Here is a 24,109-nt window from a genome sequence, read left to right on the forward strand (position 1 = left end):
CTCGGGTTGAGTATCAGCTTCGCCGTGACGTCGAAATACAGAGCCACCTTCGACATCATAACATATGACGGCTCTACAAAGAGGTACAGAGGTGCAAATAAGTTTCGTTAATATTAACAAATTCGGTGAATTTTAACGGAGGAACTTATTTGTTAGATAAAAGTAAATCTCAGGGGTGCTAAATATAATTTTTCAAACCACATAAAATTTATATGTAATAACACCAACATCATGGGAGAAGAGTGTAATTATTTTAGTGAATAATTGACATAAACTTGTTAAATTTAAAAAATAAAATATATGTCAATTATATTATATATATATATATATATTCGATATATCGTACATTGAGAGGAGCATTTAAATACCTCAAATTTAAAATTGACATAAACTTGTTAAATTTAAAAAATAAAATATATGTCAACTTATATATATATTCGGTATATCGTACATTGAGAGTAGGATTTAAATACCCTCAAAATTTACTCTCTTTCCCACGACCAACTCGTGAGTTGTGATCTATTGGTGAGAGGAATTAAATAAAAAGTAAATTGCAATGAGTTTTTTTAAAATTTGACATAATTAAAAATACTTTTTATTATTTAAAAAATTATTAATATTTTTTAAGTTTAATAAAATTATATAATTGTTGAATAGAGGTCTAATTGTCAATTTTGCTTTTGTCGTATTTATTTTTAATAAAAATAAAAATTTGTGAAATATGGTACGATGTGGATGAAATTTTTTTTTAAGAATTATAAAAAAATATCCACTTAACCCATAAAAAATTTAAAAATTATAATCTATAGTACACAAGATAAGTTCACCATGTAAAATGAATCAAACCTAATACAGACTAACGATTTGGGTAGTTGCTGGTTAATCTTTAAAATTAAAAAATATTAATAATTCCAAATAATGAAAAAGTATTCGTAATTATACTAAATACAAAAATAATTTTAATTTACCCTTAAATAAAAGAATGGACGTAAGTGTTAAGTACTGCGGTTAGAACGATGTATGCTTTCGTGGACCATCATTAATTGCTTCGATAGACCTAAGAATTGAATATATAATTATTTTTGTTGGCCAACTAATCCATTTGGATAATTTTCTATATGCAACACTCAATAATTCAACCAGCACTTTTTCAAAAAAAAAATCACTCAAGGATAATAAATTATGTAACAAGTTACATGATTTAAAATTTTAGTCAAATTTATAGCTGCAAAAAGGATAATAATAATAATTAAAAAAAAAAACATCATTGTAAAGCTAAAAGAATATAGGATTCACGTTAAGGTTGTTGTATGTGATGGTGATGATAGCAGATACCTCAATCTAGAAAAACAAAGATACCTAATTATACAAATCACAGAGATAATTTTGAGTAATGACTGTCCAATACTTATCAACTTTTACACTAGCTCTATTGTGATAGCTTATCTCAAGCTCTCTCATCTCCTGCAATGACTTACCTTAACAGGTCATTTCGTAAGTAGTATAATATGATATGATTGGAAGTATGGCCTAAGTTTCCATGTTGTCTCTTGCTGCCAAGACCAGTGCCAACTTCTCAACTTGTAAGAAGCCCTCTCCTTCTCAACCACAGTATACTACTTGGGGTTGCCTCCTTCCCTTACATATTCCCTTTTGTGTCATAAAGGAAGTTTTACCTGTCTTCTTCAACCGTGAATATTTGATGATATCCTTAATACCACATAACATTAGATAATAATCATTCTGTCAATCGAACTTCCACTACAAACCCTATTTATCGTAATTTACTCACCAATTCTTCAATAATTTCCGTTTCTTTGTAACCCATTCTATCACCTTGTGGCTAGATGTCTCAAGATTTCTAGCTATCCATTCTATCACCTTGCCGCACTCCACTGCTTCAATCTAACCATCGCCCACCTTCTTCCTTTTGTTCCTACCATCCACGCTGAGTTGCAAATCTATTGACAATTACCATATCCGGGTGCTTCGAGCTCCAGCTCGCAGCCTTCTCATATACCCTCTTTCAACATAATTATTTATAAACATAACTATTTTATCAAATTCAAGAATTAAATGAAAATCGAAACGACTACAAAACGTACCTTGAAATTTAATATAATAGGAAAAAAGAAAAAGAAAGAAAGAAAAAACCACGCCAATTGGCAGAATTTTGTATGGTAGAAGATCAAATTGCACAAAGAATGCATAAATACAAACTACATCAAGATTGGTACAACATTGTTTTTTTCCTTTTTCGTCTGAGTAAAGATTACAAGATGAGAAAGAGCCCCTAAATTAAAAAATAAGTACATATATATCTCAATAAAAATGACATATTGGGGATTCAAGAAACGTATTTGCAAGGACCATTACCTGAAACAAACAACAAGTATATCACCAAAAAGAAAAAAACAGCAGCATAAAAGAATATAAGTAAATGCCAACTCACGGTATGCTCGTCGACTAATAGAGGGATATTCGACAAAGTCTAGTAAGCAGTAAGTTTTGATATTATTGTTGATGATTATAAATAACAAAAAGTGATAAACAACTAGGAACGTATTAATATAGAAATGCCTAATATAAAGATTAATATTATAGATGCCCAATATTAAAAATATACTCGAATACAAATATTACATAATTATTAGGGGCAAATTATATTTTTCCATCTAAACTATGCCCATTTTTTACATTGGCATCTAAACCTTTTTTCTTTTTTTTTATTAACTTACAATCTCAACATTTTAAATTTTGCACTTTGCTATATATGGTTATTCTCCGGTCGGTTCTAGCAGAAAAATTGATTGAAAAATAATCTCATATAGCAAAGTGTAAATTTCACATGGTAAGTTGATACAAAAAAGAAAAAAGAAATGTCAGATGCCAAATTGTAAAAACGAACATGTTCAAACATCAAAATATAGTTTACCCTAATTATTAAGTACAAAATATTAATTTGACAAATTATATGTGTGTATGTATAAAGCACTATACAAAAGGCAAGCAACCCCCTTGTGACATTAGAAATGAGCAAATTACCCCCTATTGGAAAAAAAATATCAATTTACCACCAGCCTGTGTTTTTCAAAATTTACCTCCTTCAACAGAGAGGTAATTAGGATATAGTATTAGAATAAAATACCTTTATGAAAACTTAAATAATTATAGCTAACTAAAACTAACTAGGTATTCCCTTTAACCAAATTCTCATTTTATACCTAATTTAATGTCAGATTGTTGCCATAAATTAAAAATATTATATAAATATTAATATAGACTAAGATTTCCAAGTCCCAACTCGGCGTTGGAATTTTTATCCACTTAAGTAACTTTTTAAGTTTCTTTTTTTTTTTTTTCTTTTAACATTTTGAAGAGCTTATAAACTCACACAAGCACCATCTAAATCAACCAGATACCATGAATGCAAGAGTAAATTTTGAAAAATAAAGATTAGAGAAACATACTGGGGTCAGTAAACGTTAAGACACCGGAGCCGGAGAAGTCGCAGTTGAAATCGTGGCGGCCTTCAGATTGGTAGTAGGTGTTCATGACAAAGGAGGCATGAGCCCTCACGGTGTTGGGGTCAAAGCAAGGGCCACCTGGTTGAATCGGCTGGCAGTTCAGACCTTGGCTGCAAACATAGTCTATGTTTGCCTGCAGTTCAGCATCTGTTGCGTCTGGCTTTGGCACGCACCACTTCTTCCCCTCTTGGGCAGGTGCAGGCAATGCCGGTCTTGGAACAGGCTGCATATATACCATAAGTGAAATGTAATCACCCATCAATTATAATTTATTTTCAAGTAGAGATTATGAAGTTCATAAATATTTTATGCGAATTAAGAAATTATGTAAAGATAAATGTATATAGGTAAAAAATAAAATAAAATAAAATAAAAAATAGTGATTATTTACTATAAATATTAATAAATAACTAAATTTATTGCCAATAAATTGTTGGCCTCCATTCTTAACCACAACATATAAGTTTATTCTATGAATTATGAATTTAATTAGCAACTTACTAATATTCGGAGATAAAAATTATAGGTAGATTATGAGCACAAGGAGTCTATTGATCTATTAATATATATACTCAGATATGATTGCTACAATTCGGGCGTTGATTTATTGGCATTCCTATCAATCTTCATATGAAAACACACGCACTTGATCTCAAAATTTCTCGATTAGGGAACATTTTCAAAAAGCCATCAGACAGCCACTTCACTTGATTTAGAACGAAATCAAACTTGGTCAACGTTTCAACTGCCGACTCACACAATAAACGGTTTCGAGCCTTACTCAATTTTTGGTTCTAACCGGACCTTCTTAAAGACCAGCTGGCAGTTCAGCCAGTCAGATCGGCTGATCTGGACTGAGTTCTAAACCAATTCTTATACCTCTGAAATCCTCTATTCCAATTACATGTTGTTTCATGTATAAGATGTTTTTCAACATTTATACTATTATAGAAGAAAACTTATTATCGTACCAATTTTGCATACAAAAATCTACCCTTAAATTCATTTCTTACCTTCAAAACAAATTCAGTCAGAATAGTAATTTTAAAGTCTTTTAATAATCTCATAATTTTACAGTTTTCTGTCTCCCACAACTTCTCTATGTTTGTGTTTCTTACATCCATATTTTTAATATACTTACAATTACAATATATTTCTTCTCTATTACCCCCAACACACATTTTTTAATTCGACTCTTTTCTTTTTTTATGATAAATTTCTTTTTTCTCTTCGTCTCACATCACATTCGCGTGCAATGACAACTAATACATATAAACACAAATGCAATAAATAGAGATACTCCATTAAGCAAGTTCCATGTGACCCACTCTGTTTGTATGCTTAGGATTCTGCAAAATCGACGCCAAGTTTGAAAATAAAATAAATAAAATTCAAAATGATTATGGGAATTCGAACAGGAATATTAAAAAAAGGAAAATAGAAAAAGAAAAGAATAAAGCATAACGGGCAAGAAGACAAGATTCAAAGCAAAGGCAGACACTATAATGGAAAGCAAAATTCACGGAAAAAGAGTGCGAATAAAGAAATAAATATGACTATGAGGTCAGGACAGGCACATGGCCACACCCCACTCTTCCAATTTTTTAGTTCAAAACGCGCACGATTAGTGCGTTGCAGGTGCTATACTTTCGATTTTGAATCAATTCGCCACATTACATATGTTTTGTAATTTCAATATACTTTTTACTGCTCAAAATCTTCTATCATATTTTAGTATTATAGTATCGTATCCACGCATAATTGATTATTTCAAAAATTAACTTGACCTGACAAGCATTTTTTTCAAAACAAAATAGCGAAGAGCAGATAATCATACGAAAACTGTGCAAAGAATCACTCGCACGGTGGAACACGAACTCGCGCATGAAATTGATCTTGGCTGCAACACCAAGATGTAATGTTCTTCTACTCAGAAAGTTTAATATGAAATTATATACGTATAAAATTATTATAAAGATTTCTGTATTTAAATTAGTTACCCATTTTACTTAACGTAATAAGAACTGAAATTATTATAGACTCTTGGACTAACACTTGAAGAATGCATAATATATCCCTAAATTTCTTGTAATTAAGAAAATTCTTACTCTTGGTTCTTGATTTAAATGATTTTCCAAGTTTAATTTAAATGAGAGCGGCAGTAATTAATGAATAGCTGTTTTTGTTGCAGCTGCAAATCTCAGCAGAAAGTTAAATGACGAGAGTATAATTAATGAATACCTGTTGAGGAGCAGCAGCAGTTCCTTGGCGCAGGACACCAATGTCGTAAACAGGCGTGAAATCGGGCCGAAACAGCCCGAAATTCCTCTCAGACAGAGGCCCCGTTTTCAGATTCTCGTTGAACAATCCAAATATGTACGTGTCGAACCTCTTTCTTGGCATCAATGGCGTTCCCCGACCAGATTTGTACTTCCTTACCAGTCCCCCATTGTACGCCGCCGCATTCGCCACCGAGCATCTCGGCTGTTCGAAGCTCTCGCCGAGCGCCGACCACCCCGTTTCACCCACCGCAATCTCTACATCTCCGTAGCGCAATTTCATCATGGATACGTAGACTGCGTCCATCAGCATATCGAACATGTTCCCGTAGGTTCTCCTAGTAAATTTGTCGAACACCCCTTTGGTGGGATGGAAAACCGAGAAGTTGGCGTTCTCCGGGCTGTACCCGAAGTACGGGTACGGGTTCACCATGAAAGGAGTTTTGGTCTCACGATGGAACTGCAGCAATGGGGCGAGAACTCCGGTGTCCCAGCCCGGCCGGAACTTGGCCAGGCTCGGCGGCTCCGATGATTCAAGTATTCCTAAGGAATGGGCGGTGGTGACTTTGATATCTTTGATGCCGGAGAGGAGGAGGGCCTGGTGGACCGACCGCATGGCGGCGACGAGATTGTCCCTAAGGTTCTGCGGGCCCCAGTGGAGGATCTCGTTTCCGACGAGGATGTAGTTGATTTTCGTTGCCGGATAGAACGGCTGGATGTTGGCGGCGAGCCAGCGGCGGGCGTAGCCCGCGTCGGTGAGGCCAGGGATCTCGCCGTTGGGGATGGTGACGGCGACTAGAATTCCCGTGTTGGCGAAGGCGCGGAGGATGTCGGGGTTAACGTCGAATATCTTGATGCGGTCGATGGTGGTCTTTTCTTTGAGGAACTGCGCCACCTGAGCTGGCGGAGGGAGGTTGTCGCCCAGGGTGCCGTAGTTGACGCCGATGGACTGTACGGCGGCGAGGAAGGAGAGCAGAAGGACGGCGGCGAGGGGCGGAGAAAGTCGGAATAAGGAGACGGCAGCCATGGGAGCAGATGCAGAGAGAAGGTTCGGGTAGTGTGTAGAATGTGAAGAGAAGGGAAAGGTGGCGGAGAAGTGCAAGTAAAAAGAAGAGGGGAGAGTGTAGAAAACGCGTATTGGGATTGAATACGGAAAGATGAAAAAGCTGCACGCAGACAGCTATCAACGCCTGACTGAACACTGCCTTCATTCACAGAAGAAGAGTAAATTTATTTATTTTCAACATTTTTTACTAAATAAGTTTAAATCAAATCATATCAATTTATAATATATTTATTTATTTTTTAAATTATACATTATTTATATAATAAGTATATTATACTTATCATGTAATTAATTTAAATTCAATCAAATTTAATTTATTAAAATTTCACATTAAGACTGTCCAAAACTATGAATGATTATCTGACAAAAATTATTATTCAAAATTAAGGGTCGATCGAATCAATTATATCATAAATGATAAAAATATATTTATCATATAATTAATTATTTTTGTTGAATGATATAATTTTGATCTGAATAATGTGAAGGTAAATTCATTTGACAATTCATGAAATTAGATTTTCCAATCATTGGTCTAAGGATATTTCTCCTTTTTTATCCTAAAGGTATTGGGTTGACTTGAATCATCAAGAGTTTGTACTTCTTTTGACTCAATTGTTGTTTCTTCACCAAAGTATGGTGATGACCTCGTGCAATCAGTAATTGACTCCGACGCTACAGATTTAGAGCCATGCACTCTAAGGGCATGTTTAGGGTCATACTCCCTCAATTTGTAAATCATCCCCGCAGGTGATACATTCCAAATTGGTTCTCGCATATCTTCCATAGCGAGGTGGATGCTAATTAACAAGAAACTCCTCATGGCAATTTGAACCGTAACTAGATCAACTCTTTGAATTTGTCTAGCAACTTGGGCATTTACCACTAGCTCTCTAAACTTCTTGTCAAGCTTCTCAAGATTTTCTTTAAGGTGTCTGAGCGTCAATATGATGAACTTTGCTTAAAATGCCTCCATTCTTTGTCAGGAAATCTACAAGAATATTCTCGTAAGATTTTATAATGATAATATTATTATAATAATAATAATAATAATATGGGCATTCGACTTGTCATCTGATAATACGAGCTTTCTCAATTTTAGATTCTAAGCCGGGGAGATTATAGTCGAAGAACTAAGACACCATTCCTAGAGTTATAATATAACCCAATTAGACATTATTGAATAGGCCAAACCCCTTTTAATGTCTTTTTCAGTATTTCAAGGGATTGACTCGACCCATTCCGAATCGTGGATAAACAAACCAACCTTTTGTCATTAATCTTCGGAGGGAAGTTCTACATGAATTTTGCTATCCACAATCAAGGGGTTAATATCGGTGGATCGTTTATCAGTCATTCATTGAATGATAAATAATTACAAGTGACGGGGATACACGATTCAGAAAACTAATTAAATTGTTGCGAGCAAAACAAATGGGGTGCACGCTGGAAGAAATGATTTGTTACCGAGCATTGGGAATAACAAGAAACCTAAATGTTAAGTCAGCAACACTTCCAAATGCCACTTCTTCCCCTCGCATCCATCTCCAGGACGATCTAGTCACAAGTTTTCACTTCTCAGTGAAATTCCATTGATACAGAGCCAATTCCAATGGATTTATTGAAGGGTTCCATTAGAGTGTTAAAAGATGCAAACTTTAGATAAAAGTTGGAATATAAAAATATTATCATATTTATATATTGAAGAAAATTCTAAAATTAATGTTTTGTTTTTTTTTTTTTTTTTGGAGCACCACAATTTTACATTATCCAAAGATCACATTTTGAAAAGAGAAATCAATTCTTAAAATAAAGTTTTATTTATTGACGAGTAAGAAAGTATGTGGAAAGAGAAAAATGCCAAAGGTTTGTACTTTTTATTCAATATGGGAATGTTGTGCAAATAAATGTTATTGCGTGAATTAATAGTATTTTCTTTTTCCCAAAAAGATATACTTGGATGAGGATAATTATCAAATGATCAAAATGTCTTTATTTTTTAAAGAAAATTGCAACTAATGGCAGGATTCGCGTGTAGGGATTCGGGCCGGGTCGCCCAATTCGATCCGCCTGACCCGGACCATGGGACCCGCCTGTCGTGGTAACCGTCAGATCAATTGACACCAAAACACCCAGATGACGCCACGTTGCACTCACCATGCGGCACCATACGACTATAAATACTGGCATTTATGAATATTTTGGCAAGTGCATTTATTACGTTTTCTTGATCTCATTCGTTCTCTCTTAATCGCATTCAAGCCCATTTCTCTAACTTAAGCATCGGAGGGCCTTAGCTGGGGGCTGCCCGACAAGCTTAACGTTCGTTCTGGTCTCAGGATCTACTTGTAGGGAGCTCGAGTAGGAATTCAGCGATCCGATCTTAGGATACCAGATTCCGCGACTCAATCCCAAAATTGTGCGACTTGCATCAACTTGTTTTGTAATAATATGTGAACTGGTTTTGAGTTACTATTTTTTGTTGTTAAAATACAAACAAAAAAAATTAAATTACTTCATTATTACTGGCATCCGATACGTCTGATGTATGTACTTAAAATTTAAAATGTATTATATATATTTATGCTATATATACTTTTTCTTACTTTTATATTTTTATTTGAATTAATTATTTACAAAACATGATGTTAAAAGATATTTTGATTGGAGCGAAAATAATAAAAATTATAGGACTAATAGGAGATATGTGGATTTGATGAGAACTGGTAAGCGAGTCAAATTTTAAGATAGATTATTGTTGTTAAGTAGGATTCGAAAGCTTATAGTCACATTTGTTGTCGAGGGATTTAATTTTTGTGCTTCTATATCGAACATGATCAATTTCGTCTTTAATGTAAGATGAAGATATCTTTGGTGACAATTTTTTTTATTTATTAGTAAAAATTGAGATATTATTTAAATTTAATTGTCCTAATTCCACTAATACTGTAATAAATCAAGGTTAATTTCATTGAACCAACCATTATGGGCTAATATAGATTCATATAATATGATGAATTTTATATTTTAATTAGATTAGAATTTGTAATATTTCAGTTGAAAATGAAATATTGAGTATTTAAAAGAACATTGTTGTGATGAAACCATAGAACAACTAAATGCAGAAGTCAGATGTTGGGTGCAATTTTTGAAAGATTAAAGAGGGAAAGGTCAAAACTGTAGACCAAAATGAGTCAAAAGTGGTTATGATGACACACCCATTGACCATTAATAAATTAAAAAAAGACAAAGAAATGTGGGAAGATTTAGTAATTTTTTTTTATATAAATTTGTATGCACGTAAATTATGAATTATTAAATTATATATAATATTAGTATCATATATTATTTAATGACTGATAATTTATACGGGACATATATTCACACAGGTGGCATCACCAAATTCAAGATATATGTTGTGAGAAAATATAGTTTATCCTAATTTTTATTTCATGTATCACTTTTTCGTATATGTTTGATATGACATTATTTAGATATTTAATAATTTTTTGATATCGTGATGTATTAAGTAGTATAATTTACCATTTTTCATTAAAAAAGACAGTTGCTAGTAAACAAAACCAGTTTGAAATCTCAATTTAGAGGATCTTTGCTAAATTTATTTGAAACATTGTATAAGTTTTCAAGATGTTTTAAAAGCTAAAAAATGTTGAATTTATTTCAAGAATAAAATTTTATAGAATTTAGATGAATAAGAAGAAAAAATTTATAAGATGTCGGAATATTTGGCATGATAAATTCTTTATACTATTATATTTAAAAAGACATCAAAGTATTAACATTTAGAATCATATAAATAAATAATTCTGTTTTGGGAGAAAAAACGTCAATTATATAAAAAACAAAAATAAAATACTAAAGAAATTATGAGTCTACTTTTATCTATTAGATATTAATATTAAAGAACTTATAAAATACTTTTTAAAAAATTGAAGTGAAATTATTTTTCTTTAAAGATATTATAAAATTCAAAACATCTCATCTTAAAATCTTATAAGCTCCTTAAATAAAATTTGCCAAATAATTTAAAAAATTTATAAACTTTCAAACGTCTCCAAGGAGTTTAATTAGTTGGGATGAGTTATTCACCAATTATGCCACATCCCACCACTAAAATCAACCTAAGTAAACTTACTACAATTATTTTAAATTTCTTTGTTATTCATTTAACGTTAATTTATGCGATCACCTAATTACCCTATAACACAAAGTAAACGAAGCCTAAGCAATTAAATATGTTTAGAAAAACAAAAGCCAAATAAAAACAGCACATAAACTTAAGATAAACCTGAAATATTTAAAAAAAAAACTCGTGTGCTTAACACTTGAAGATTAATAACCAGATAAAATAGCCTTACATACTCTTTCCTCTCAATGTACATATGAGCAACTTGACAAGTAGACAAAGAACCAACACTAATCCAAAGCCCACCAAAACTTTGAAACTGGATGAGCAGAAGAATATTTGCATAAGAACACCCCAAATCCCCGTAAAAATTATACATCTGCTTCACAAAATTGAAAGTTGGAAAAAATTATGAAGGAAATGTAGAAGCACAAAATGGTGCGAGATTCTATAGGTTTCAAGAATATGAACTATATTCTTGTAAGAATTTACTTGTAAAATGTCACCAACTCATTGAAAATCAGTCCCATTAACAGGCGAGCTGCCATTTACGAAAGCATTTGGCCTGCTGCTTCTGCCAAGTTTCACCCCCCTATTTGAAAGTCATTTGCCTTTGCCTCTCAATTTTCACCCTCCTATCACGGTTAAAGGGCTTTAGCGTGCGCTCTACTTCAATCTCAGAGAGAAGTGAAGAATGCAGACGTTTAAGATGTCCAGCGCACTTCTTGTGTTCAACGGAAAAAGTGGTGTTATAGCTGGGTTCATCAGGATCAAATTTCCTTTGATATGGAGACTGCCACTTAGCTTGCAAATAAGCAAATGATCTCCATGGAGGGAGAGGCATTGAGTTCTGTTTCAGAGAAGATTTAACAGCTTCAACCATCACTTGAAGAAATTGATTAAGCTTCGTAAATGAGCCCACATAAATAACCGGAAGGGAATTCAATATCCTATCATAGGATTCGACAGCTCTTGCAATCTCAAAGTGGCTTCTAAAGTCAACATCGACAATCACCCGTTCAGTGCTTCCCGTATCATTATAGTGGACTATATCAATGTATTCATGATCACCTGCATGTAAGTAAAAACAAGCATGTATCAGAAGACATGAACTCTTTCAGTACTCTGTCTCAGTGAAGTTTCCATACATATCTCTTGTTATTAATTGTCCCCGGATACACGAAAAAGTGTAGATGGATGCGCACATAATAATCAAACTCAAGATCACTATACACATCTCTTGGTGACAAATTATTCATATTCTCACCACACCATTGAATCCTCTATAGCAACAGAAAGATAATTTACCTCCAGGGACCTTGCCGCTCCCTTGCCACCTGGACGTGCACACACCAGCATCATAACCAGACAGCCTTAGAAGCTTTACTAGGGAGAACCTGATGCAGCTCGCATTGCACAGACCTGAATTTGCAGCACGAAGGTCTCTTTCACTAATTGAAAGTGCAAGAGATTTGACCACTGATAACAAGTCGCTTTCATATTGATCCATGACCAACTTGAAATACTGAAGAAATGAAACAACTAGTGAGGTGGCGAATAATTAAAGAGTCATAAGAATCTCCACAAAATGCTGAAGCAAATATGACGTTCAAGACTTACATACTCCAAAATGGGAAAACAGAAGAAAGATGTAACCACAGTTGCTCCACAGAATTATTAGTTATACTGTCAGAAAATTAGTGTAACTTCAAATGGTGCTATTGAAGACTATAATCCACGTAAATCACTGATTGACTCGAGAACAAAGTAGAGAGAAAATATTTTGGCTTCAGAGGGTTTCAAACAGAGTTCAAATTGCTTAAAGCTCAAAACCGAGTTTGTTGGTTCCAGTTTCCTCTCTATTGTGAGGATATATTAAGAAAGTTTCAAAAGGAACACTAAACAGTTAGTAGGGGAGAAAGATAGCATGCTTAAAAAATACAATTTATGATGTATAGAACATAAGTCATGGACTTCCAAGAGTAAGAATATCAAAAAGATAAAGCTAATCAAACTCATTCTTCGACTTCAATCTGATGATATATTTTAGAACAGCTTCGCTTTTACTTAAGGCACATAAAAGAATGGGTTCTAGGAACCCCAGCTTTTGTGAGAAAGAGAACCAACATGACGGTAAAACCTATTACCACAATGCGACAGGAATGGTTTCATTTCAAACACTCGGATAAGATATTACCAAGATTTACAGCGCTCTCCATCCTAAACCCTTTCTGTCCCAATTTTGCCTCTATTTAGTAACAAAAACTTGCTCAAGAAAAACGGTTGATTGCTATTAAGAACAAGTGTCAAAATAAATGGCAACAGTATAACAAGAGAAATAGATTCTTTTCTATCCTGTTTCAGCGACCAAACCAAGAATTCCAGAACAAAGTCCAAGAGTGTAAATAATTGGACTAAGCAAACCATGTGAATTCTGTCCTCTTATTTTTCTTCTACTGAGCGAGTCATACAATTTTTTTTATTTTCCTCTTCTACTTAGTTTTCTGCTAGTTGGAGGTGAAGACCTGTTGGATGCACACACTTCATGTGGGTGGCCTAACTCTTACCTCACCCAAGTCAACAAAATGCAGAAAATGATGAAACATACTTCACCCAAGTCACCCAAGGTTGGCACCTTCCCTGTGGCTAAGGCACACAGTCTTACTGATACAGAAGCTTTGTTTAAGACATTTCTTCTCCAAAAAATAAACCTCCATTTTCTTTCATAAAATATCAACATTTTCTCTCATCGAAAATGATGGAACATACTATGTTCAAGGGAACGTCAGATGTTCCGGGCTAACTTTCTGTTCAACATGTTCTATTCATCTTCACCCATTATGCTTTTGTTGGCAGCATTACTGTGCAATGGCCAATATAAATCTTCGCTTTGGTCGGCAGCATTACTATGCAATAACCAATATAAATCTTTGCAATAAAGAAAAGTCAACATTCGTGATTCCAATATGGATTTGGTCTATTTAGTTTGAATATTCACACTAAAAGAAGATTTCTCCATTTTTAATCCGAAAACTTAACTTGAATGTGACTCTGATACAACTTTTTGGGACAAAATACCAAATAGATGACACTAACACAACAAAAGGCAACACATTCTTTTTCCGGCTGCTAGATTAAAATGCGGGTTAAACAACAATATATGTAGTCAGAGTTACAAAATTCACGCTAAAATAAATATAGGGGATGTATAAAATTTCTCAGTAGAAAATATTTTTTATAACAAAATGGTCACTTTGTCGACTTGAAAAATACAAAAAAAAAATTCAAAAGAGAACATAAAATCTCAAGACTTTTCCCGTTTCTATTCACTAAACAAACACCTCCATTCTATCCTTCTAAAGGTTTCTCTTCTCTCTTCAATCCTCCCTTATACGTGGTTTTTCTCTACCTAGGAAAATGTTTCTTCTTCATGTTCTCTATTCATTGACACCCCAATATAGAACTTTCTACACTATCTACTCTCGAGGAGATGGGGCTCCCAATCAACAGCCCCAAAGCAGGTGATATCTAGCTGTAAAAAAAATTAATGCAACGAGCTTTATTTTCTCCCTTTTATTGACTTTGGGAAAAGTAAGTTTGAGCACCAACATGTAGTGGACCCACCCAATAATCACAACCTCCATATGCATAATGAAAAGTTACCTTAATTCATACCCAAAAAGGAGAGGCAAAAGCTCTATCTGCTTCCATCTACTGAGGCGTTATTAACTTGAGATTACCTCATTTCTACCATTCACTATAACTCAGATTTACAAGACATCATCTTGATGTCATCACTATTCCATAAAGTTGAATTCCCATAAGACACAGTTCGGTTTCAACCAGGCTATCTACCAACACTAATCACCTACCAACCGAAAATTGTTGCAGTTGCCAAGCTTATCAGCGTTACTTTTTTTGAATGTGTGGGGTAAATTGATACTCTCGTTGCATTCTTTACCCAACCTTATTCTGTAGCATGTCCTTTAAATCATTTCATGAAGCACAAAACTAAATTGTACCGGGAGACAAAAAGCCCATCAAAATCATCCAGCAATAGCAATGGTATGAACAGGAAAAATAAAATAAAATCAGAAGCTTGAGAGAGAGAGAGAGACTAACAGAAATTTTGTCGGCGAGCTGAACAAGATCAGAGAGGCCAGAATCGCTGTCGCTGCTGTATCTTGAGTCATTCCCACCACTATTCCCATTCTCCAGAAAATCACTAACCATCATTGCCAAATCATGCTCACTCTCGTGGCTCATACCGCCATCTCCGCCTGACTGCCTCGCCCACAACTCAGTGGACGCCGACGTATAAACCCAGCAGTTCATTTCACCACCAACCACTAACACCAATACCCTACTATTCCACTCACAATTTTTCTTTTTCAAAATTCCATTATTTTCATCCAAAATAATTAAATTAAATCTGTATATAAAATGAAAATTTTGAAAACGCTAACCAAAAAAATCCAACAAATATTCGCTACAACAATCCGTATTGAGAATTCTTCATATTTATTCCGCAAATACACATATAACAAGGAACAAAAGAACGTGTACCCAAAAGAGAAATACAAGCTCGAACCCTAATCGAACCGGAGTCCGCTTCAATCGAATTCGAAGTTTCTAAATTCTGTGAATCTATAAAACAATTGAACCATTTGATCCCACTGACGGCACAAAAACCCCAAGTCAGCAACCCAACCAGCTCCAATCCCTTCTCAAAACATCGTTCCCAATCCACAAACAGCAAATACCCAAAACCTAATCATACCACACATCTATTATCATATATTCCCCCAAAAAACTGCCAAAAAAAAACTCCAAAAAATAGAGAAACGCAAACTACAAACCCCTCGATGACGGCCAAAAAGAAAAAAAAAAATCAATTATAGAACGAGACGGGCTTTAGCTGCAAAGCTGAAGGGTTGAAGACGAAGAAGGCAACTGGGGCAGGCAGAGGTGATGATAGATATAAAGAAAAGTGTTCCGTAATGGACAAGTCAGCTGTGCACAGGAAATCTGTGGGGGGAAACGGATAATCGGTGAATTTTGGAAGGCGAGAGAGAGAGTGGTGAATGTGGACGCCAAATCAACGCACATGCATTTCTTTTGCGTATTTAATTTGCCAGCGGTGGTTTTGGTTTTGGGTGTTGACGCGGCGCTGTGTTATTTGGACGGCAACACTTCCTCTGGTTTAAAATCACTTTTAAAATTTGGGATAATTCCGCCCTTTCATCAACATTATGTAATTATACGTAAATTTTTTATAATTTTAAAAAATATATTTAATATATTTTAAATTTACTTTTTATATAATAAATATATTTTTAATTTAATAAATTTATTATATTAATAAAAAAATTAAATAAAAATTATATTTATCGTCGATTGATTGATTAGGTCAAATAATTTATTTTTAGATTAAGTACTCTTATCTTTATATGCATTAACGTATGAAAACATATAAAAATAATTTTAAATATCCATTTAAGTCGTTTTATTATGTTGTAAAGACACATTTAAAAATCTCACAAATTCTTAAAAGACTATTTAAATTTTTGTTACCATATTAAAATGATAAAAAGAATATCATTTTTCAAAATTCAATTAAATTTATTTCATAAATATACATATTAAATGGGCTTAAAAAAAATACACAGACACACTATATAAAAAACAAATAAAAGTATAGATTACAAAGAAAAAAAGAAATCTTGCAAAAGAGAACCAAATTTATGTGTTTAGGCTGACGATGTTGGTCCATTTATAAATATAAATGTATTGCGTATTAAATATTATAATATTATGTTGATTAATTTATAAATATCAATGTATTTAAAAAAAAAATACGCACAAATCATGTTGTGAATATTATAAATATCCCAGTGGAATTTTCATTTTGTGCCAAAAAATATTTATATTTTTATCTTTTTTAATGTAAATAATCGTAAGATATTTGTAACTTACATTGATGGACGGACATTAATTTTAAAAGATTATCGATAATTTTTCAAATAACGAGATAGTATTTATAATTATATTAAATTTTAGGAGAACTCGACGTAATTTAACTAATAAATCAACTTTCATTTGTTCTGCAATTAGTACAATTATTAAGTGAAATGAGGATCCGAGAAAAAACAATAGAAATAACATGCCATGTGAGGGTGTCAATGGGTAGGGTAAGATCCTATCCCAAATCTGTATATTAACTCTAAGACCCAGACCAAGTTCAATTAATATTATTGGACCCAGACCCACTAAGAAAATATAGATTGCGTCAGAGTTAGGTTTCTATCCATCAATATTCATGGGTCTATATACCCAATTTGGACCCAAAAGATATATTTATATTTCTTTGCTATTTAATTAGATTATTATTTATTAATCAATCTACTTTCAATTGAACAAATTTAAAAAACTTAAGACATCATAACATTATTTATCATGTAATATTTTACAAGATTATTTTGTAAATGGTATAATAAATTATATATTATTTAAAAAAAGTTATTTGTAAATTAGTCTCAATAATGTTGAATTTATTGATAAATAATTAGGGGTGTTAAAAATTTGGTTAACCAATCAAAAACTGGCCGAACCAAATTTTCGGTTCATACCCAAAATCGAAACAAAATTTTGGTTTGATTTTTGATTTTTTTTTTTAAAAAAAAAATCAATACAATCGATGGGTAAGATTTGACTAGATCGATTAAGCGTACCGCCAAATAATCGAAATTAAAGAATATATTATAATATATTATAGTTTCAAAAAATATGTTGGTATATATAAATTATATTTATAATTTATAAATATGTATTATATTATAACAATATAATTTAGCTTCTATTTATTTTAAATTTAAAATAAAAAAATAAAAAAACTATTAAATTAATTAACTGACAATTTTTTTCTTATGAATTCGATAATTTGGGTATTAGCCGAATCGAATAAAATTATTCAATTATAATCGAAACCGAATCAATTAGTTCGATTCAATTTTTGATACTCCGAAACTTTTAATTAATCGAAACAATTCAATTCAATTAGTCAAATTGAACATCCTTATGAATTATGGGTAAAAATAAAAAATAAAAAATTACAATAAAAAAATTGAAATCTAGGTCTAATTGAACCCAAACACTGGGTCTGGTTAGTCTCAAGAGCTATGAATCTTGAGTGGGGTAAAATGGATTGGATAAGGCCTAAGTGTAACTTAATTTGTTTGGGTCCTCTTTAGGTTTGAGCCTAAGTAGGGTTTCATAGGTCTAACGCCACGCATATTGTGGGATTCGAACCCATTATTTCTAAAATTATGGGATCTCAATTTTACCAATTAAACTATGCTTAATTGGCTATTTATCATTTATTTTTACAGTTGTGCGAATAGCAAAATTCGTGCTTGTACGTACAAATCTATTGCACTCGAATAAAGTAAAGTACAGATAACTTATACTTTAAATAATATGATGTGTAATATATTAATAAACAACATAATAAGTAATATATGGCGCAATCAATTATTTTATTTTTTCTTAATTGAAAAGCGGTACAACTTACAAGTGTCAAATATATCAACATCGCGAGTGGATTAGATACCTAAAAAAATTAGTTATAACACAAGTGCACATGCAGAAGCATATTCCTTTGAGGAAGCAGACAATTCAAAATTATTGTTATTATTAAGAAGATAAGATGGAACTAAAAAGCAGGATGATTGTAACATACAGCTCAAGCATTTAAAGATGACTTAATTATTGTTAATGGTATATATATGCATCTAATCTCCAGCTAATTAGTATCTAATTAATTAATTATGTGGGTGGAATTAGGGAATTGGACTCCTAATACATGACTCTACAACTAAGCATTTCAGGTACATATGGTGACATGACATGATGTTATATATTACCTAAATTTTCTATGTTTCAACATAAGGAAAAATTAAGAGAAAGAAAGAAAATACGTTGGATTTATCGAAACAAATGTGCAATTCTTTTGGCGTCAAATGTTATATAAGTTGAGGGTTTGATTGTTTGAGATCAAACTGTTTTTGTGTAGGGCTTAAAACATTTCATTGTGTTTGAGTTTGATTTAATAATTAATCTAATCAAACTCAAATGAGTTTTAATTGGATCAAACTTGAATAAATTGATATTTATTTCTAAGTATATTTTTATTATTTTTACACTAGTCGAATCATGCTTAAAAGTTTACCAAACAAAAATTGTGAACGTAGGTAGAAAATATGAAAAACAGATACTTATAAGACACAAGATTTACATTAATGGGAGAATTCTCATACGTCAATGGTTGCTCAAGATTAGTTTCTTACTGGAATTATTTTGACAGAATTGTCATAAAAAAATCACCCCCCATCAATTATTTACACTAGAGCGCCTGTAAAGCGGTCATAAGATTATCCGTTAACTATTTATACTAGTTGGATCCACAATAACGGCAAAAGTTGCTATCTCACCTGCAGAAATGTAAAGCAGCTTAAGGAAAAAAGCATGCAATTGAACTTACATCAGAAGCCAAATATGATCGGATAGTGATTCTCTTCAACTATATCAGCTCAGTGAATGACATACTTTTGCTTGATCATAAACTTAAAGGCATCGGAGCAACTTTACCAAGACATTTGTACAGGGATCTTCAGACCAGGTCATCTATCTTTCAGTTGCCGCTGAATCAGCAAGAGAATATAGTCAAGAAACATATCTTTAAGAATAAGCAAATAATTGGCAATCCTATGCATACTTCCTACGTATATCAAGTGCTAGGACGATCAGATACAAGATGTAGAAGATGAATCAGAAAACTGGAATTGCCTAATACAAAAGGATAGAGTAGAAGGGAAATCGTGCATGTTGACCTGGAGAATTTAGTACATTTTCGGATGGAAAACAGGGAAAAATGAGCAGTAAATTGAGTAAGTTGAACCATTTGATAGGATAGGCAAATTTGCAATCTGAAGGGAAGAGGGAATATAAAGCATAAAAGATAACTTACTCTTGGCCCACGATTGGTTGCTTGGGGCTGTCTATTGGGAATGTGATCCGATTCTTGTATCATCTCAGAACTGCTAAGCTTGTAAAATGTCTCAAGAGCTCTTGTAACAAATGGGCGCACTATATTTGCTTCCATAGCAGATAAATTTTTGAGCTGCAAAATTTCAAGGATGATGGTCACAGGAGAGAAACTGTACATACAGTAAATTATAATCTCCTCCAAATAGGGATGCACCAATCCTGCCAACAATCTATTCTAATATCTTACATAGAATCATGCTCAATTTACATTAGCCATTCACAGTGAAATGTGAAAAATTAGAAGAAAGAAGGATATTACACATGATGTTCAAAAGACAGCCACCAGATATTCAAATGAGTTTGGTAACTATGGTTGAGACTTTACATGAGTTCACAAATCTTGTATTGATAACCATTTTCTGTCTTTAAATGGGAACTGAACTTTCTTTATCAAGGTACAGATTTTCATTTAAAAGAGCGCCAGCAACTAGCCATGTGAAGATTAGATTTCCCCTAAACTGAACGTATAATCCACAATTTCAAGCCCGAAGAAAAAAGAAACACAAAAACAAAAACCACTCCATAATGGTTATGAATAGCATCCACAAAATTAACTGATTTTGGAAGGACCAACAACAATCTCTGCCAAACATAGAGGTTAAGTAATCTTAGGAGGGACAGAAGAACTTTTTTATTTTTGTCCCCACCTGAAGAGATCACAGGTTACAAAATACCAAAAATATATCTATACGGCCAGACACCAACGTTCAGGGTAAGATTTAGGATTCAGATATAAACCATACCCTGAGTGCATAAGTACGTTCCCTCGAGATAATTTCCAAGCCTGTCCCAATTTTATGAAAGCGCACATCCTTGATGTCCTCAATGAGGGACCTCACCTACATGGAAGTTAAAATCAAGCTGCCAGAAATAGTATGGGGCCAAAGAAAGAATAAGCACATTATTTCGGACCACTAACCATGTAGATATCAGGAATGTCCTCCCGAGCACTACATCAAAGAAAACGATTTTCAAAACCACTGCCAACATATAAAAAAAAATATCTGTACAATGTAAAACTTACTAATCAAAAAGAAGCCTTGCTATTTCTACATAATGGAATGGCAAATGCTGAAACTTCTCAGAATCCCGCTCTGCTTCCAACACTTGTGCTAACTTATCTATGAGAAGAGCATATAATAATGAGAAATCTATAACCAGGACTTTAACTGATCACATATAAAACAGCCTTCCTTTTCACCACTGCATGAAAATGAAAGCTGTTTTACCATAATAAAATAGTCAATCATTAAGAAGTAAAGATGCACCATTAAGAAAAATTAAAATGTCAGGAATGACAAAATTATCAAAAGAAGTCAGCATAAAACTTCTACTCAATATATTACTGACAGCACTTTTCTTGGCTTGTCCATTACATGAGCCATAAAACATGTTCCCCTGGAAAGCTCTAGAACAGGTCAGAAAAACCTACCATGATTTTTATCAGTTTGTGGTGCTGCATTCCCATCCAATTCGAGACATATTAACTAATGCATTTTTACTAAGTACAAAAAACCCGTATATCACCTATATGCCTCTTCAAATTGAAAACATCTTTGCTTCATATCACAAAGAGTGAAACTAGCAAAAACATAAGCTGGCGATAAAGCTTTATAAAGGCATTTATTCAATGTTCAATTTTGTTTTCTTATAACGCGGAACAGTTGGCTGAAAGATGAATCTATATATCCATTTTTCATTATATGCATGTTGACTGTTGTCCTACACTAGAGAGTTGTCTAGCAACTAACTGGTTGATATCACTAATATGTGTCTATTTTACCAGCATTTTCCAAATATCATGTGTGAGTAAGCGTGTGAAACTGTAAGACTCCGCATTTCCTACCTAAGGAGGTTTCGGGTGCTTATCTTGAGCTGCTCCACCTAGTCACATTTATTTTGCAGTGGGATCAGAATTTTGTATAACTCCAATCTTCTTGATAAAAATAATATTTTCATTCTTGGTCAAAAATAGATGGAAGCAAGAATCTTGCCTATTGGCTCAATTTGTTTATTTTACTAATTGCAGAAAACGTCGCCCACACAAAAAGAAAAAGAAAGAAAAATATGAACCAAGACCGTCTGTGCTAGCCAAAGTACGGGACTAACCATACAAAATCAGAATTGAATGAACATCACAGCAGATACGCATTTAACTGACGTGGAAATAAGATTGTAAACTACACCTAATCCAGAAAAACAATGTGAATTCTTATAACAGAATACTTTCAAAAGGTTGAATTGCAAAATAGATAGATATTTACTGCAAACCCTCACCAACAGACATCCATTCCGGAGCTCGAATAGTGCACTTGCCTCTCTTCTTCAAGGCCACCGCTAACCAAAGTGGCACTTGAGTCGCTATTTGCGGTCTAAAAGGACCAAAGTCTCCCTATCCATTGATCAATCAATCATAGAACCAAAACGAAAACATCAATTCCTAAGCCAGAAGCTAGAAAATAAAAGAATTAAAATGTGCAAAAATACAAAATCTACAGGAAGAAACACACCGAGATGAAATTGAGCGGATCCATCCTCAGATTCGGCACAATCTCAATCATTTCATCCTCGGCAAGAAACTCCAACTGCGACATTAAGTTTCAATTCAAAAATTGAAGAAATTGATGCACCAAATAAATTAAGAGGAAACAAAAAAAAAACCAAAAAAAAAAACAAATGAGAGAATGAGAAAGATGGAACCTCCGCCGCCGAAAATGCGGAGGCTTGGGGCTCTGACGCTCCTGCCATTTTCCAGTTCTTGGATTATCTGGGGTGGGGCGGCTCTGGGTCGAGCGCTACTTCGCAGCCCTATCTCTCAGCGGGAGATGGCGGGAGTTTAGAGGGTAAATTTGATTTTACCTTGGATTCACCTGAAGAAGGGTTTATGTGTAGTAAAATGGAGGGAAAGATTAGGAGGAAAATTAAATTATTATACACTTTTTGAAAATATATATTAATTAAATTAAACTATAAAGAAATTGTAAAATATAATTTTTTTTTATTAACATCAGCAAGTCGATAAATTTTGACTAACATGTGACTTATTTGTTAGACGAAAGCAAACTTCAAAAGTGTTAAATGTAATTTTTCAAACCATATGGGGCCATATATAATTATACAAAAAATTCAAGGGAGATAAGTGTAATTATCCCTTTTAAATTTTTAACGAGCTCCTTCAATTTCGATTATCACATTCGCTAAAATGTAATTAGTAATATTTTGTTACTTTCATAATTGTATTTTATCTAAATATTTCAATAACTTATTTGTAAAACAAAACCCGACATCTTATTAGTAATAAGCTGAAGCAACATATTATAAGATGTTTTAAATAAATTTAGTCAAACAAGCTTCGAGTAATTTGGTGGGCTCACCTTTCTGCATAGTAGGCCCAATTACATGCTTCAAATCAAGTCCAATTAATTTGGGCTTTCTGTCTTTTCACAATGGCCCAAATTGGATTGGGCTGTGCTTTTTTGCTGCAATTTTTCATACTCTTAACACTTTTCTTGTTGGGCCTGCCCCTTTGGGCCTTCTAAAGGTATCATCTACAATAATTATTAAATTAATAATAACGGTTCTTTAATTTATTTTGAGTAAACTATAAAAATTTACGTATTTTTATGCAATAAAACTTTTAAATGGGGTCAATTTGGGCAATAAATTAAATGCACACCAAAAGAAGTTATTTAAATCTAAATACTTAATATATAGTAAGTTAAAAGATAAAATCAAAAAATACTTTTATTGAATTATTGTAGTTGCAATGCTCCGAGCCCCGAAATTGCTCTATTTTCGGATGGATTTTGAAGCTGTAATTAGGTTTTGAGGAGGGTCTCGAGTCGTAATGTTGGACCGTTTTATGATCTATTTTGGTAGGTCCACGTTGGGGTCCGAGTTCACAAATTTTTTAATGGGTCGGGTTCCTTAATTCGACAAATTCGCTCTGAACTCGATCTATTGCCGATTTTTCCACCTCTTGAAC

At 33.3% G+C, this 24,109-nt stretch overlaps 3 protein-coding genes across 3 annotated transcripts; all 3 read right to left on the reverse strand.

The window, feature by feature from the left end:
- Positions 1 to 2,162: 2,162 nt before the first annotated feature.
- LOC105171943 (O-Glycosyl hydrolases family 17 protein) lies at positions 2,163 to 6,994 on the reverse strand. The gene is made up of 3 exons (XM_088885971.1): positions 5,769 to 6,994; positions 3,471 to 3,750; positions 2,163 to 2,376 (listed from the first exon to the last, which is right to left on the reverse strand). The coding sequence occupies exons 1-3, from the start codon at positions 6,831 to 6,833 to the stop codon at positions 2,348 to 2,350; spliced, it is 1,374 nt and encodes a 457-aa protein (XP_088742097.1). The 5' UTR covers positions 6,834 to 6,994; the 3' UTR covers positions 2,163 to 2,347.
- Positions 6,995 to 11,189: 4,195 nt separating this feature from the next.
- LOC105171942 (uncharacterized) lies at positions 11,190 to 16,162 on the reverse strand. Its single transcript, XM_011093220.3, has 3 exons — positions 15,142 to 16,162; positions 12,328 to 12,544; positions 11,190 to 12,090 (listed from the first exon to the last, which is right to left on the reverse strand). Exons 1-3 carry the CDS (start codon positions 15,352 to 15,354, stop codon positions 11,612 to 11,614), a joined length of 909 nt encoding a protein of 302 aa, XP_011091522.1. The 5' UTR covers positions 15,355 to 16,162; the 3' UTR covers positions 11,190 to 11,611.
- A 3,145-nt stretch (positions 16,163 to 19,307) lies between these two features.
- Positions 19,308 to 22,996, reverse strand: PSF2. The gene is made up of 8 exons (XM_011093218.3): positions 22,825 to 22,996; positions 22,635 to 22,709; positions 22,402 to 22,516; positions 21,149 to 21,245; positions 21,044 to 21,074; positions 20,868 to 20,963; positions 20,045 to 20,197; positions 19,308 to 19,718 (listed from the first exon to the last, which is right to left on the reverse strand). The coding sequence occupies exons 1-8, from the start codon at positions 22,870 to 22,872 to the stop codon at positions 19,698 to 19,700; spliced, it is 636 nt and encodes a 211-aa protein (XP_011091520.1). The 5' UTR covers positions 22,873 to 22,996; the 3' UTR covers positions 19,308 to 19,697.
- Positions 22,997 to 24,109: the final 1,113 nt, after the last annotated feature.

The sequence above is a fragment of the Sesamum indicum genome, linkage group LG10, assembly GCF_026168435.1.
Source record: "Sesamum indicum cultivar Baizhima isolate 11 linkage group LG10, ASM2616843v1, whole genome shotgun sequence".
In the NCBI taxonomy this organism is placed as follows: domain Eukaryota; kingdom Viridiplantae; phylum Streptophyta; class Magnoliopsida; order Lamiales; family Pedaliaceae; genus Sesamum; species Sesamum indicum.

Excerpts from the sequence above, each read along its gene's own strand:
- LOC105171943 (XM_088885971.1), bottom strand. The coding sequence starts at position 6,833 with ATGGCTGCCGTCTCCTTATTCCGACTTTCTCCGCCCCTCGCCGCCGTC. Across the intron at positions 3,751-5,768 it reads CTGCTGCTGCTCCTCAACAG|CCTGTTCCAAGACCGGCATT; the intron begins GTATTCATTAAT and ends GTATATATGCAG. Across the intron at positions 2,377-3,470 it reads CTTAACGTTTACTGACCCCA|GTAATGGTCCTTGCAAATAC; the intron begins GTATGTTTCTCT and ends TGTTTGTTTCAG.
- LOC105171942 (XM_011093220.3), bottom strand. The coding sequence starts at position 15,354 with ATGAACTGCTGGGTTTATACGTCGGCGTCCACTGAGTTGTGGGCGAGG. Across the intron at positions 12,545-15,141 it reads AGCTCGCCGACAAAATTTCT|TATTTCAAGTTGGTCATGGA; the intron begins GTTAGTCTCTCT and ends TCATTTCTTCAG. Across the intron at positions 12,091-12,327 it reads GAGCGGCAAGGTCCCTGGAG|GTGATCATGAATACATTGAT; the intron begins GTAAATTATCTT and ends ACTTACATGCAG.
- PSF2 (XM_011093218.3), bottom strand. The coding sequence starts at position 22,872 with ATGGCAGGAGCGTCAGAGCCCCAAGCCTCCGCATTTTCGGCGGCGGAG. Across the intron at positions 22,710-22,824 it reads CCGCATTTTCGGCGGCGGAG|TTGGAGTTTCTTGCCGAGGA; the intron begins GTTCCATCTTTC and ends TTAATGTCGCAG. Across the intron at positions 22,517-22,634 it reads ATCCGCTCAATTTCATCTCG|GGAGACTTTGGTCCTTTTAG; the intron begins GTGTGTTTCTTC and ends ATCAATGGATAG.